Source organism: Physeter macrocephalus, chromosome 5 (genome assembly GCF_002837175.3).
Source record: "Physeter macrocephalus isolate SW-GA chromosome 5, ASM283717v5, whole genome shotgun sequence".
Lineage (NCBI taxonomy): Eukaryota > Metazoa > Chordata > Mammalia > Artiodactyla > Physeteridae > Physeter > Physeter macrocephalus.
The window spans coordinates 8634219-8651400 of record NC_041218.1 but is presented as its reverse complement, the minus strand read 5'-3'; the positions used below and the strand labels follow the sequence as shown (position 1 = coordinate 8651400).

At 38.5% G+C, this 17182-nt stretch overlaps 1 protein-coding gene across 1 annotated transcript in view; it reads left to right on the top strand.

Annotated features, from left to right (window-relative positions):
- CNTNAP2 (contactin associated protein 2) overlaps positions 1 to 17182 on the top strand; it is a 1485958-nt gene that overhangs the window by 475334 nt on the left and 993442 nt on the right. Inside the window, exon 9 of the mRNA XM_055084701.1 lies at positions 3191 to 3340. Within this exon, the coding sequence (XP_054940676.1) occupies positions 3191 to 3340 (150 nt within the window). The remainder of the gene's footprint in view (positions 1 to 3190; positions 3341 to 17182) is intronic.

Genomic DNA, 17182 nt, shown 5'->3' with positions numbered 1-17182 from the left:
AAAATAAAGTAACCTTTTTATTTTAATCTGATGGAATAATAGACCTTTTTGTCATGAACAATTAAGCTGGTGATTTTCCCTTTAAAAATTAACTTTATGATGAAGAAGTTTTCATTAGAATTTTCAGAAAGGCTTTCTGGTCTACCGGTTAGAACAGAAAGCCCTGTCACTGAAGACAGCTTGTAAGTGACTTCCTCTGAGTGTGTGACTATTTAGGATTAAACATTTGTAACATTACTGTCCTTGGGACCCATGCCCCCAAACTACATTTCAAAGCAGGGTTCATCACATTATAAAGGCAAAAATAACAACCAAAATCAAAACCATACACTTCTATGGCTAATTAACACTAACTCCAGTTTTATAATTTAACAGAAAATGTTATGATGATGGTACAGTCTTCCATGAATCAGTTTTGTGGGAGAACCCACTACTGGAGAAGGAATTGTTTCAGTAAACACTACTACTTGTCTGATAGCTAACTGACTTTACTTTTAGAATAAGACTGTATGTTTACATAGTAATTTCAGTACAAAAAATATGTATTTGTATATATTATACATTTCATAATTTGAAAATTATTTAGTATTAATTACTTTAGAGCTGTTTTCCTGTTTTCCTCCATTGAAATAAAATGTGCTCAATAAATGTTACTAAGTTAAAATTTGAAAATCCTGAAAAAAAAATACCTGAGGGATGATTATTTGTAATGATATTTACTAGTACAATGTTAGTTAATACTACATATATGTGACTATCTTCAAGCCCCAAGAAGCCTTAATTTATTGCTTTAAAATGGTGTTTCTGTTTAATAATGTAAACCAATCACTAGTTTATGCTTTTCCTATAAAGGAAGACACAGTAAATAGTATAGGCTTTGTGGGCCATACAGTTTCTGTAGCAACTGTTTTGGACTCTGTAGAACAGACAATGTATAAACAAATGAGTTTGACTGTATTCCAGTAAATTTTATGTGGACACTACATTTGAATTTTATATAATTTTCACATGTAATTTAATATTGCTATTATTTTTATTTACTTTTAAACCATTTAAAATGTGAGATTTATTTTTAGCTCTCAGGCTGCACAGAAACAGATGGCAGCAAGCAGTATTTAGCCTATAAGCTGTGGTTTGCAGACCTCTGATCAGAAGCTTGGAAGCCATCATTCGTGCTTCACTGATTTTCTCTCATTCCATTTTCGGATACCTTTTCATGCTAGGCTTCTCTTTTTTTTTTTTTTTTTTTTTTTTGTGGTACGCAGGCCTCTCACTGTTGTGGCCTCTCCCATTGTGGAGCACAGGCTCTGGACGCACAGGCTCAGCGGCCATGGCTCATGGGCCCAGCCGCTCCGCGGCACGTGGGATCTTCCCAGACCGGGGCACGAACCCGTGCCCCCTGCATCGGCAGGCGCACTCTCAACCACTGTGCCACCAGGGAAGCCCGGCTTCTCTTTCTTTTGTGAGGCTGAAGTGTACCTTCAGTAACTTCTACCTATGGATTCTAGATTAAGCCATCTGGAGTAGTCTGGAACAAAATAGTTTCCCTTTGCATAGGCCTTTATAAGGTGAAAGAAAGTCACTTTGACTCGCTTAGATTTCTGTCTCTCTCTTTCTTATACTCTTTCAAGATACGTTTGTTCAGGGCTTCCATGGTGGCGCAGTGGTTGAGAATCCGCCTGCCGATGCAGGGGACACGGGTTCGTGCCCCGGTCCGGGAAGATCCCACATGCCGCGGAGCGGCTGGGCCTGTGAGCCATGGCCGCTGAGCCTGCGCGTCCGGAGCCTGTACTCTGCAACGGGAGAGGCCACAACAGTGAGAGGCCCGTGTACCACTAAAAAAAAAAAAAAAAAAAAGATAACGTTTGTTCAAAGACTGTTCTCCTCTCTTTACTCCTTAATTTTCTAATTATTATTTGAAAAATGAATACAAACTAAACAGAAACTTTATGTTATTTTCTGTCTAATGGATAACAATAGATTTTCTGTTTTCTGAAAACCTTTGTACTAGGCAAGAGTGGAATGTGATTGTTAGGGAGTTGTTGATTCATTTTGTTGGTGTTTATCTGTTTAAATATAACCTAATTCTTTATAAAGATATCTTATTTGTAAATGATCAGATAATCCTGGTATCATTTCCCATACCTATTAGTGGTCAATTAGCACAAATAACTGCTGTAGGGAAGGAAAACTTTTCCTTTCTTCCCCTCTAGCTTCTTTGGCTAATCTAAGAATTAAATTGACATCAGACAGATTACCAGGAGGAAAACAAATATAATTTTGTATGTATGGGACCTCTCTGAAATATGAGACTCAAAGAAGTGACCAATGTAGGCAGATTTTATACCTTTCAGCCAAAGAAAAAGATTAATTTTGTAAAGAATTAACAAGACAAAGAAGTTTTGGGGTAACTTTGGTAACCCAGAGTTTTGGGTTTGGGGTAGTAGATTAACGAAGAAGTAACATGGTTTGTTTATACAGCCTTCTTGGCCCTAACTTCCCTCTCTCTAGTGATAAGGAAGCCTTGTACCCTCCTGGTACAGGGAGGGTACCTTTCACATGAGAGATGTGTTTCCTGCTTTCAGAGGGACAAAGGAGGGTCAGAGTATCCTTACTGCATTTGCTGCTTCTTAAGTAACTTTAATTCAAAATAATCAGTATGCTGAAATGGCATATGTTGGGGTGGCATCTTCTTCTCCCCTTCACTGCACATACTCACACATTTATTCTTTAGTCCTTCATTTCTATTAGCTATACTTGCCAGATGTGGCTATTGAGAGACAATGGCAGTACAAAAAATAGTTTTTAAAAACAGTGACATTATATAAAATTACAAATCCTTTTTCTCATCTGAGAGTGAAGTCTAGTAAAGCTAACTAGAAAATAAGTTATTAAATTAAAATAGTTCATCATCAGCTCCCAACCAACTTAATTCACTCCATTTTCTCATGTATCCCGATGGCACATTATGTCCCTACTTGATTGGGTTATGTTATGCCATATTTGGTCTGGCGGAGGATAGAACTACTTATAATATTAAAGAAGATGAGATATTAATTGTAGCCACACTGAATTTTCCTAGATGAAAATATATTAATTTTTACTTACAAAGCTGTGACTTGTTATTAAAAATTATTTTAAACTGAATCATCTTAAGAAAAGAAATGGCCTTTTCTCTTGTATCTAACAGGTTCTGGGTTGAATGATGGCCAGTGGCATGAGGTCCGTTTCCTAGCTAAGGAGAATTTTGTTATTCTCACTATCGATGGAGATGAAGCCTCAGCAGTTCGAACTAACAGTCCTCTTCAAGTTAAAACTGGCGAGAAGTACTTTTTTGGAGGTAAGACTACCATATTTTTAATTGGTTAACTAATACATTGCTAAAAATGGAGTTTCAATAAAGTTTGATTATGAAGTATTTATATTGATTCAGTGGACTCAGTAGATCTCAGGAAAAAAGCAAACTCTGTAACCTCATTGAACTAAAAGGAGCATCAAATTTATTGTTTCTTCATGATAAAGTGTTAATATGATGTCACCATATTCTTCTAGTCCAATTCAAATATTCTAAGTATAAAGCGTGAGATTCTGAATCCATTCATTCTCATAATACTATTCTCAAGAATCATGTCCTTGGATTATACATTAGTCATCTCTTGCTGTGTAACTAATTACCCCAAACCTTAGTGGCTTAAAAGAACAAACATGTATTATCTTACAGTTTCTCTAGACCAGGAATTCAGAAATGACTTAGCTGGGTGATTCTGACCACCTGGGTCTGTCATGGGGTTATACCCAAGCTGTTGCCTGTGGCTATGTTATTTGAAGCCTTAATTGTGCTAGACAGTTTGCTTCTAAGACGGTGCACTCACTTGTGCTGGGTATTGGCTGGGGTGCCTCGGTTCTCCTCTATGCAGCTCTGATCCTTCAGGGCCTCTCTTCTTCAGGTGGTCTCGATGGGGCGGGGTGTGTGTGTGTGTGTGTATGTGTGGAGAGAGAGAGAGAGAGAGAGAGAGAGAGAGAGAGAAGTGGAGAGGTAGGGAGGGAGAAGGGGAGGGGAGGGAAAAGCCAGTAAATGGGAGAGAAAATTTACAAGATAGAAGCCATAAAGGTTTTGTTCTTGTTGTTTGTTTTTAATAATCCAATCTTCTGTTATATACAATTGGAAGTCACATCCCATCACTTCTGTTATGTACAACTTATTAGAAGCAAGTCACTAAATCCAGCCCACACTTAAAGCAAGGGGATTACACAAGAAATCAGGGGTTATTGGGGCCTTCTGAGAGGCTGCCTAACACAGGTTGCCTTACATGAAGCCACCTTATCACAAATATCTTGATTCTTAAGTAATAAAAAGATTAGTGGAATGGAAGATTCTTTTAATAATAAATTCTACTTCTATATGTGAAAGAGTGTTGGAACACAGACCTGGCATGTTTTCTAATTTGAGAAATGCATCCTGCCAGAAAATGTTTTTCTTCCTTAATGAAACATAGGGATATCTTTTATTAAAATGCTAGGTGTGTTGCTTGGATCAATAATAATCTTTCATTAGATTATTCCCTTTCTCATTCTAGTCACCCAATGTGAGATCTAAAAAAATACATTGTATCCTTAGAAAAGGCTTTGGTTTAAGCTTTAAAAAGTATGTGTACATATACTTGCCTCTGCAAATATGCCTATTAATATTCCTATATCTATTGTGTATATAAATATATGTTTATATATCACTATTTGTATATATTTCTCTAGTTATTAGAATAAGCCTACTTGACAACAGACATCTTGTGTGTCTTGTTTCCTGCTTTATCCCCCAAGGTCCTAGAAAAATTCCTGAATATAGTAGATGACCAATAAATATTTGTAAATGAATTAATAAATTCTGAAAAATAAGCAAGGCAAGCCTTTTATTCCTAAATTTCTAAAAGAAGAAATAGAAGCCGTAAGAGCTATACTGACTTGCTGCTGAGTCTATAGCCAGCCCCTGAATTCAAAACCTCCGACTGCTGTATGAGGGTGTTTCTCCTCTCTGCATCATGATATGATGATGAGTGACAGCTCAGAGACAGAAGTCCTGAACTAGACCTCTGCTTCTTTAATCTTCCATGGTCTTTGTTGGGAGTTAAAGCTACATGCTTTTTAAAAGTCTCTCAATAAATATTTGATGAGTGGATGAAGTCAGACAAGATGTCTTTGGAGTAAATAAACTGGGCTTATTGATGTGAGAAAAAGCAACCCAGTAGCTAAACTGGTTTTTCTCCCAAAACATATTTAACAAGATGGACTTTTGGTCAGCAGTTTTCATTGCTGTCAGAAAATGGATGACAGTACTCAGTTGGAAAGCTATTGATAATCCCTACTCATCCAAATGACAGTGGAATATCTGGCCATGAATGAGCTTGCTGAATGCTTAAGGCAAGTGTTGATCTATTTCCATCTAGATGGGTAGGCAAAAAGCTATAACCACAAATTTATGGCATAGAGTTTATAAGATATGAGGGCTTTATACTGTGCTATTACTATTGCTTTACAGATTTGGGTTTTCAAACCCAGTGGTCAGGGTCATATTTCCTCGCTCTTGGGTCTTTAGTCTGCCATTGGGAAATGCTGTCAGAAAATGATCATGATGCTTCTTTGGTTATATGTTCATTGGCTGAATCCTCAGAGTATATGAGACTCACTGGGGGAACTTGTTACAATTCAGATTCTCAGGCCCCACGCATAGAAATTTAGAATGCAGGATGTTGAGAAATCGAAGAATTCTAAACTTCAAGTGATTCTGAAACAAATGATCTGAGGAACAGCATTATAGATCTGACTTAGCCAACTTGCATGCATATCTATTCTATTCTTTTTAAAAAACAATGTCAGCCACTGACAAGTGAGATAAGTAAGAAACAGCTATTCTCATACAGCTCTGCCACCATGAAGCAGTGAAAGGAAGCCCCAGACAGGGTCTGGGGCACATATAGACATTTATTAAATGAACATTTATTAGCAAGCTGGAACAACACTGTTAATACAACCTCCTCTGTCAGCTCAGTGAAGTCCTAGCTCTCTGACTTGCCTTACCTTGAAGAAACTGTTCTCTTCATGCAGCTGTAGCAGTATTTCAGAGGCAGGATTCAGCTACACCCAGAGCCAGTGCCAGGCAACAGAAAACCTCCTAAGCTAATAGCTGGCACAGGTTCACTGATCAAGAATCCAGAACCGTCTCCACGGCTTCAGGTCACAGATCTCACTGGAGTCTCATACCATTTTCACACAGGCTGTGTTTCTCAAAGATGTTTTGCCAAACTACATAACCTTAATATATTTAATTTCACCACTGAGATCTCTTTCCTAACATTTATCTACCATTTATGCTAATTAAGAGACCACTATTTTTACCAAAGAAAACCCAACTTGACATTCAGAAAGTTGATGAGAGGAATAGATAGCAGAAATCCTGGAGTAGTCGTGTCTGGAGTGGCTGCAGTGTTTCTGAGAGCATGCTCACGACTACCTCTGGCACGTGGCTGCCTGATTAGAATGATAGCCACCTCTGGACTGTAACTTAAAACACACACACACAACTTCATACTGTCTGTGCTGAAAATTTAAAGTCAGTTGTAGATGTTATAATGATGACATCTTAAGAAATATTAGTATAGTGGAAAGGAGAATTGACTTTGTTCTAAAATAAGAACTTTGAATCATACACACCGAATTTGGGATGGTGGCTTCTCTTAGTTGATAGGTCATTTTAATAATTTATCTTTCTTTATCTATTAAAAGGCAATAGGATCTGTTCTGTGAACATTACACAGCGTCACCTGTTAGCCCCAGGGTTTGACCCCAGGGTTTCATGCTAAATGCTCATTGCCTTTCCAACTCATCTGGAGTCTTAAACTCCCTTTGAGACAGCCCCTTCCAAGGGTAATTTCAGATTTCAGGTCATGTGCTCATCTAAGCCCTCTCACCAACTGCTCAGCTACTCAAAGCATTTCTTCCTCCTTAGTCAGTAAAAATCAAGTTGTTTTCCCGCTGGGTGAAAGCCTTACGTAAAGGCGTTCTGCCCTTAACCATGTCCACAGTTTGCTTCTTTGGAAGTAAGTCCTGGCCACACAGCTGCTTTTGCCACCACAGGCACGGCTGTGCCCACCGGTGTGGAGCCTTCTCTCTCCACGCCTGCGCCCTGCTCATGCCAGGAAAGCTCTTAGTTCTCCTCTGTAACACTCTCAATCAGACGTTTATGCTCCAAGAATTATCTTGCCTTGTTTTTTCTTGGGAATAAACAGAAAAAGAAAGATTATTCATTTGGGAATGTTTCCTCAAGAAAAGTTATTTTAGCTGCTTTACCTTATTTCTCTATCTCCCAACTTGAATTCCTTTTGATAACATGTCATTAATTTTAATAATCAAAAGAATTCTAAACAAAATAATTCAATTTATTATTGACTGCTTTCCTGGGAATTGGCTTTCTGATTTCTGATACAGGCCAGGGCCCATGATCATGAGAGAGTAGAAAGATTTTAAACTTAAAAATTTCTTTAGGTTTGGTATTTTGATTATTTGTTTTAATTGAAAAGGAAAAGGAGCTGTGGGCTGAAGAGGAGGGGTAAGAAAGATGCAGTCTTGTTGGAAGGGGAGTTCTAAGGAACACATTGGGGGTGGCAGCTCTCCAGAAGGTGCCAGATGAGGTGGAGGTGACCAGAGAGATGGGGGCATTGGGAACTGGCCAGAGTCTGATAGGAATGGAGTTAATAAAGTTTAATAAAAGGGCACATCCCTCCCCGGTTACAAATCTCAGCTCACCAGTATATAGCCTTTTACTCCTCATTGAAATAGAGCATGAATTTTAGATAGTTATTAGATTGATATGTAAATATGTTACTGACCAGGGTTTTTGGACTCCTTAATCAATAGAAATTGATCAGAGACGAGACAAGAAATTCAGACAAGCTTTACTGGGGCCCCTGATGCAGTGGTGGGGCGGGGGGAGCGAGAACAAACACGGGTTCCCTTGCTCCCTCCCGAGGTGGGGCGAGCTGGTTCCTCATATGGGGTGAGGGGAGGGGTGTGTCCAGGGGTCGGGCCGGAGGCGTGGTTTAGGTCTGCCCACCCCTTAGTGGTGGTGAGTGCGGGGCCGGGGGTGGGGGGGGGGCATGGGCAGTGCCCTGCTTTTGCTCCCGACCCCCTGACTTTGCTCCTGGCTCTGCACGAGTGGCAGTTGGGATTTTATTTTGATCTTTTCTGTATTTTGTTGTTGATAATTTGCCCCAGTTGCACATGCACACAATTATTTTTAGTTCCTTATAGTTTCTTTGTGTTTTGTTGCTCGAGAAGACCTTTGTCCAGGTGCAAGTACTGCAGCAAAGTGTCCCAGGTCCCAGGTCCCAGCCTGTCTCAAATATATATCTGTGTAAAGTAGTTCTCATTGAAGCAGTTAGAGACTTGTTACCAGTGCTGGTGCTCCCTGGCTGTTTAAGGGAAAATGCCACCAGCTGTGAGTGCCTAAAGCTTTCCTTAGTGATCTAAAACACACCACCACTTAGTCATGAAAGGCCTCCCAGATAGTTTCTCAGGAATTCCTGGGTTGACCCGTCTGTCACCAGAATATATGCAGGACCTTGCAGCACTCTGTTTATGGTCCAGTCTTCCTTCCCCTGAAGGGCCAACTGCCCTGTTGTTGCACCTACTGAAAATCTGTTGTTTGGAGATTTGTTTTCTAGCTCCTTTTTGTTGCTTTCCACAAGAAATGGAGTGATAAGTGTTTTATCAAATGATATGGTATGTTAGATGATGTCTTCTCAGTGGTCTGAAAAGTGAATCTTAAACAAACTTCTTTGTATTAGGTTTCCAGGGCTGCTGCAACAAACTACAAACTGGGTGGCTTAAAACAACAGAAATTTATTCCCTCACAGTTCTGGAGGCTAGAAGTCTGAAACCAAGGTTCAGCAGGGCCCAGGGTTCACTAGGGCCCTGATCCCTCTAAAGTCTCCAAAGAAGAGTATTTTCTGGATTCTCCTACATTCTGATGGTTGCAAGCAATCCTTGGTTTTCCTTGGCTTGTGGATACATTGCTCCAATTTCTGCCTCCGTCTTCAAAATGAATTCTTCCCTCTGTTTCTCTGTGTCCAAATTTCCCTTTCCTTTTAAGGACACCAGTCATCAGATTAGGGATCCATTAGGTGATCAGATTATCACCTCATTTAACGTGATTACATCTGCAAGGACCCTATTTCCAAATAAGGCCACATTTACAGATTCCAGGGGTTAGGACTTCAACATATCTTTTTGGAAGGTACAAGTCGGCCCATGATAAGATATAAGTGATTTGCTTCATAGCTCCCTTTAATTAAAGTTATCATACTTCTTAAGGGAGATTCATATTTCTGGATTAATATTATCCATTTTCAAAGATGAATTTTATAAGAGTTGAAAGTCAAACAAATTTTAGGCAATGTGGATAACTAAAAGGTAGAGACATTCAAACAATCAAACAGCAACAACAGAAATTAAACTACTATGCACACTGGATAAAAACAGCACTGCTGGCCGAATTTCTGAACATTACTTTCTGACCTCTAAATAGGACTGAGTATAGAATTTTAAGGAAATCAATAAAAAATATTTTTGAGAAAATTCCATGACCACACTTGGTTATGGTGAGAACTCATCTCTGATAAATGTTAGAAAGCTTTGTGTAAACAAAACACTACAAAAGTGCAAATGATAAGTAAAGGAATCATTGTTTTGAAAATGTATCCCATGTGTAAGAAACTAACAATTAGAGTGAGAAAAAAAGCATGCAGCTTAGACTTTGTATCAGTCAAGATTCATATATATATATATATGTACACACACACATACACACACAGGGTTATGGAGTCCAGAAGTCCCACAATCTGCTGTCTGCAAGCTAGAGAACCAGGAAGACAGTGGTGCAATTCAGTTAGAGTCCAAAGGCCTGAGACCCAGGGGAGCCAGTGGTTTAACTCTAGTCTCAAACGCTCCTCTTATAAGTCCCAAAGTCCAAAGGCTGAAAATCTGGGAGCTCCAACGTCCAAGGGCAGGAGAAGATAGACATCCCAGATCAAAAAGAGAGATGGAATTTGCCCTTCCTCTGCCTTTTTGTTCTGTTGGGCCCTCAACCGATTGGGTGATGCCCACCCACTTTGATGAGAGCCATCTTCTTTACTTAGTCTACTGACTCCAGTGCTAATCTCTTTCGGAGACACCCTCACAGACCCACCCAGAAATAATGTTTTACCAGTTATCTGAGCATCCTTTAGCCTGCTCAAGTTGACACATAAAATTAACTATCATAGACTTGGAGTTAGCAAACTCTAGGGGCAGGATCATACATAAAGACAAGGGGGGGAGGTCTATCCACATTGCTTAGCTGACCTGGAAATTTTCAGAAACAGAGGAATTTTGAATTTGACCTTGATTTGTAGTGTGGTGGGATCTATCACTACCAAAGAAATGAAAATAGTAAAAACTTTGGCTGTATATAATAATAATACTGGAAATAAAACAGTCACACACATACAAAAGAATGCCATGGAAAGAAGATGAAATCCTGGAATTGTTCTCTTCCCTCAGTAGAGTTTAAGTGGCTTTTCTGAAATCACATGTGTTTAAGAATCAATTGTCATCCTAATGGCATGCTGTACTGGTCTCGGAATTTTGCATAATGTGCATCTACTGAGCAGTAGAACATAGGCTTAGAGTCATAAAGATATAATGAAGTGTTTCCAGAGAGTTGTTCATATTAAAACAACCAGAAAAGTTCAGGAGAACATATTTGAAACCCATGGCTATGTGTCCAGTCCCTTACTGACAGTAAGATCATTCCTACATTTAACATATAAATGCTGGGTACATGTGCTGTTTTGCACATTAAGTGTTCTCACAAGGAATCCTTCAAAGAAAACAAATGTGATATTACTTTGGGAATTGAAATCCTTCAACTCTGTTATGAGATCAATGTTCAATTTTCTCTTAACTGGTTGAAATAATAGTAAATCTTTTAATCTTTTTGTGGGCCTATTTCTCTAAATCCTTGGTTATCTTTAGGACTTTCTTTTCAAACATGCATTTATCTTTCTATTACAGAACTGAGATCGACATTTATTCATTTATATCCAAAGAGACTATGGAGCCCTTCATATAACTCGGGTTATGCTTGGTGCTGGTGATACACCTTGACCAAACAGGAAACAGAATCTCTACCCTCATAGAATTTACAGTTTTTGCTCTCATCCCCCTATATGTCTCACCTTTATAAAGTTATCATTTTACATTGTTTGTATGATTCTCTTATTAATGTATACCTACTCTAAGCTCCATCTGGGGAAACATCTGTTTTGCTCTTAAGACCTTTCACCTGGTTGGATGAGGGCTACATTGTCAAGGCTTATCTCTTATACTTAAAGTCAGCTGAGTGTGGATGTTCACCACATCTACAAAACACCTTCACAGCAGCACCTAGATGAGTGTTGGATTGAATAACTGTGTATTAGAGCCTATCCAAGTTGACATGTAAAACTCACCATCACAGAGTACTTTTATATATCCTGGATTCTGGATTTGAAACATCAAATAAAAATATAATCAGATTGTCTGGTTTAATGTACAGATAAAGGAATACCAGAAACTGCTTTTACAGTTTTCTAATTATGATATCCAAGTCTTCTACAGGCATGTTCTTCTATTTTGTTTAATTTTATGTTTCTAATGTTACCTCTCTTATTCCCTCTCTCTCTTTTCATTGCTTTTACTAAGATAAAATTTACATATGCTAAAAGCCACCTATGTCAAGTGTATATTTCAAGTGTATAAATCAGTGAGTTTAGTGATTTTATACAGTAGTGTAGCCATCACCACAGTCCAGCTTTTAGATCATTTCCCCAGTCCCCCAAATTTCCTTTCTGCCCCCTGCAGTCAATTCTCATTCCTGCCCTGTCCCAGGAAAGCCCTGGTCTGGTTTCTATTGTCCCTATAATGTTTTCTTTTTTCCCTAGACGCTTATTTTTTTGTTTGTTTGTTTTTTGACTCTTCTCTGGTTTATTCTCCTCCTTAGAGACTTTGCCCAAGTCTCACCTCCTCCAGGAGGACGACCAGGCCCTCTCCTTCCTGCTCCAGCATGTCCTGACCCCACCCCCCTCCAGCATCCCTGGTCCCTGTTGTCCCACTCTACTTTCTTCCCTCCCCTACCACAGCACTTAATTACTTTCTAACATTCTACATCCTTCATTATGTGCTATATTGACTGTTTATTATTGGAATCTCCACTAGAATGTAAGCACTAATACGACAAAGATATTAGTTGTTTACATTTTCTGCTATATTAAGTGTTGGGGAAAAATGCCTGATGCATAATAGTTCTATATTTAGTCACTGACTAAATTAATCAACAGTCCCTATGGTTACGTTTAATGGTTACATGCAAAAGGGGCTAGAGGACTTCTCATCCCCACATAGATGGCCAGCTTCTGCCACACTCCTCTCCCCCTGGAGAACTTTAGGTAAGGGATCCTGACTGTGCTGGCAGAGAACAGCCACTGGTATTCCATTATCATGTTTGGCAGGAATAACTTTTCAGGGTCTTGACAATAACATGATTTTGTATGAGATCAGATGCACTTTTATCTGTAGGTGTACATACTATCTGTATGACTAATGAGGAGTAGGGCCAGGATTCAAATCATTTTATTTACTAAATATTTACTAAAACCTGGCATTATTATTCATGCTAGAGCATTGAACAAGTCAGAAAAAAATACTTGCTGTCATTCCAGTCGAGATAACAAATTGGTGAAATGAGTATTTTTGGAGAAAATAAATCAGAGAAGGGGCTAGGAAGGTCTGGGGGCAGGGGGATGTTGAAGATTACCATTGAAAACAGTCTGACAGATGGAGCCTCCATGCGAAGATGGCACTTGAACAAAGAGCTCAAGGATTGAGCAAACACATCAAGAAGAGATATGGAGAAGAGCATCTCTGGTGAAGGGTCTTTTACTCTGAGTGAGGTGGGTGGTCATGAGAAGATTGAACCAGGTGAATGGCAAAATCTAATTTACATTTTAAAACGATCTCTAAGGCTGCTGTTTTGAGAAAAGGCTATGGTCAGATGAGGGAGCAGTATAGTTAAAATAGTGGAGACTATTGTAATAACCCAGATAAAGGAAGACAGACTAGTGGAGGAGTGGGAAATGGTCAATTCTGCATACATTTTTGGAAGTCAAGCCTACAGGACTTGCTGACAGGTGGGATATGGGCCGTAATACACAAAAAGGAGTCAAGATGACAGCAGTCAGCCTGACAAAAAGCCTTGAGCTTACCCTTTCCTCTACTCCACACTTTCTGTTTCTCCTTCTGCATTTTGGGGTCCATCTGGCAGCGTTTCCCTAAAGACTACTTCTGACCTGTGCATCAGGAACTGCTGAAGGTATTGCTATCCATGGAGTAACCTGTCATTCCTCCTCCCAAATTAACAAGACCATGAACCAACCCCCTAACTCCCCAACACACACACACACACACACACACACACACACACACACACACACACACACACTTTCACAGTTCCCTGCATCCTCTCTCTCCTTGATGGGTTCTGAATTAGTTCTCAAATGTTTCAAGTCTTGCCCAGATGCTCTTTTTGCTGCATCACACATGGGGTATAACAAGGGTCAAGATTCTACTGTTTTAAAACCAGCTCTGGTAAACTAAAATTCCAATCAGTCGCTGATTTGGGGACTGCAGTGCCACTCAGAAATAGGCAAGTGGAGAACTTCGACTCAAAGCTAAACAACGGCTATAAAATAAATGGTCTTTAAAAATATTAGTCTAGTGGATATACTTCCAACTTGAAAGCATGGGACTAGTCATCATCTTTTCCTCTTGGTCTTTCTTCCACCCATGGCCCAACTATACCGAGGTTAGAAGGGATCAGGGGATAAATTATTTATTGCCTTTTAAAAAATAAAATGAAAGTTCACCATCATCTACATTTATATAGCATTGAACATCACTTATTAATATTGAAATACTTGGATGCCCATTTTACTTTTATGTAGTATACCTCTCTTTAAAATACTATGGCAAGAGTCAAGTTTTTCTGACCAACCGACTAACAATTTATTAAGTAGCAAAACAAGAAATGAGGAAGCACATCTTAGAACCTTAGGGTTTCCTGTAAGTTGTTAAAAATTATTTTGATTTGGATTGGCTAAATTTATATAATACTTGGAATTAAGTTTTCTTTTATTGTTTCTAAACCCATTCACTAATTTTTAATTTATATATTTTTCCTTTGTGCTTTTACTATTTCACCCTGGTTCATTGTTATATGTGATTGTTTTTCTCTTATTCAGCTTCAGAGAGTTAGTCTTTCCTTAACTGTAGTGAATTAACCTAGAAACTTTCTCAATTATTAATTTCTTAAAAAGAATTTGGTTGTTTAAAACAACCACTTGCCATAAAAATATTTAGATCATGTTTGCTATTCTAAGCAAATTCTTTCCCCACTTAAAAAAATACATTTTTAAGCCATTTCTTTCCATTATGAGAACATTAACAAGAAGAGACACATTTCTTTTTCAATCCAATTCCCAAGGAACTTTTGGTTGTTTTACTTTGTTTTCCAACTACATGCATAAAAGAAAAGGGCACAGAGGAGGAAGGGAATTGCACAGTGAAATTGAATATATTAACCTCTTCAGAAACTCTTTCTCTGTTGGAGATGGGAAAGTATGCATTACATAGCCCCCAATTCCAAAGACCTTTTTATACCTCCTAGAAGTAAAATTTGATTAGAGCTATGATTTGAGCTAATTATCATTAGAATTATTGTGATATTCTACATGCCTTTGCTTTTTTCTGGCTCTTATGACTGGCTTGCACTGGGAATATTCAGATTTAAGAGCGAATTATAAGTAGTTTTTCAAAGGAAAAAATCATGAAATTATAAAAACTCTTTGACTTGCAGGAATTGTCTTAACCCTGTGGCTATTTATCACTGTTTTTTTGTGGTTTTTTTCTCCTTATATTAATTTTGTTACTTTAAAATCACTAGATTAAAAAGGACATAATGTTCTAACTGTAGAAATATAGGTAACTATAAATATGTAGATTGAATATGATTTTTTTGTATGTATCTTTTAGAAAATATTTTCCATATCTAAAATGCTCTTAAGTTAAAAAAAATTGGCTAGATTTTAAAACTGTGATGACTTGTATATCTCATGTAAATATGTAATATGTGTGTCAGGTTATTATTTGGAGAACATAAACATTTCTACAGATTACCCTATCCAGTTGATTTTACAGTGCTTTACCAAAAAAAAAATTTATACTTTTTTTTCATGAATAATGTGTCAGTTCAGGTGCTCCAAGAAACAGATGTTAAGGCAGAATTAGACACTGAAAGATGTACTGGGCAAAATGTCTCTGAAGGATAAAGGGGTAAAGGAGGAGGAGGAAGTCTGACACCTGAGGAAGGAGTGATGGAAGGAAGGAGGATTGTGTAGGAAGAACCCCAGGTTGTAGCAAAGCACTGAGACAGTGTCAGCCACAATCCTCATAAAAATAGCCTGTTAGAGTCCCAGGATAGACAGAAATGGCCTGACTCAGATGCTCTTGCCATGTTTAGTAATTAACTGGGGCAGCCTCAGGGAGCATGGCCTCAGCAGGAGAACATCTGTGGACCCTAATTAGACCAACCAACTCTGTTCCTCAAACAGGAAGGGAGATACGACCAGCATCCCCCTCCTTGACCACCACAAATTATTGAGTAATGATACAAATAAGTGAAAACAAAGTTTTAGGACATTCTCTCATAAAACCTCTTTATAAACCAGAAATAAGTTTTGTTTCGTTTTCTAATAAAGTTGGTATTTCTGTTTACATTCCTAATTTTCTATGGCCAAACAAATAGAAGAAATGATTTTAGGGGACTTTTTTAATTGCTGAAAATTCATTTCCTCAAAAACACTGTAGTCTTGTAATCTGTTTTCTTTAAGACGGTTCTATGTGCAAGTAACCAAATCGAAATATCTGTTCTTGATGTAGCGTGTTTTTTTTAGTAAAATTTATTTATTTATTTATTTTTGGCTGCATTGGGTCTTCGTTGCTGTGCGTGGGCTTTCCCTAGTTGCAGCGAGTGGGGGCTACTCTTCAGTGCGGTGCTCAGGCTTCTCAGTGCAGTGGTTTCTCGTTGTGGAGCACGGGCTCTAGGTGTGTGGGCTTCAGTAGTTGTGGCATGTGGGCTCAGTAGTTGTGGCTCGTGGGCTCTAGAGCGCAGGCTCAGTAGATGTGGCGCCCGGGCTTATTTGCCCCGCGGCATGTGGGATCTTCACAGACCAGGGATCGAACCCGTGTCCCCTGCATTGGCAGGCAGATTCTTAACCACTGCGCCACCAGGGAAGTCCCTTGATGTAGTTTTAAGCTTGGTGACTCTGTTCTTTTATTTACTTACCTCTGTGTTCTGCTAATTCTCAATGGAAGTGAGCCACTCTGATCTCTCTCCAGTAGAACTTAATGATCCATCCTTTTCTTCTCCTTCCTCCTTTCAACTTATGCCCCCTTTCAACCTTGTGGCCTTGAGAAAGAATAACCCTTTATTATAATATCCTAAATATTATTGCCATAGGACTGTTTCCCACTTTCTGGTAGATGGCTCTTTTTGTTGTTGTAATTATTTGTTTATTTTATTTATTTATTATCTATAGTAACAGAGTACATACAGAGTTCTGCTGATGATTATATATTTGCATCAGATATGAATTAAATCCTAATATAACAAGTCCTAATCAGTAAGATGCCTATTTCTCATAGTTTTTTTTTTCCCCATCCTTACTCTTACCTGAAGGTGATAAAAGGCATCTTGGGCTACAGCTTTACTTCCTTCTAAGGCTACCTCTTGGCAGCTATGGCTTATAATTACTGTACCTTAGTTTAGGATACAGTTTTTGTATGTGTGTGGAGGGCTTTCTTTTTTTTTTTACTTTTGCAAGCTTGTAAATTGAGGATTCTCCATCATTTTAGATTGCCAGAAGAAGCAGAGAGCCTTCCATCTTCCATTTCAAAGTGGTTTTCCTTTTATCTCAGCCTGCTGACTGACTAGTCCTAGACTGAGTTCATCTCTCTCTCTTTTTTTTTTTTTTTTTTTTTTTTTTTTTTTTTTTTTTTT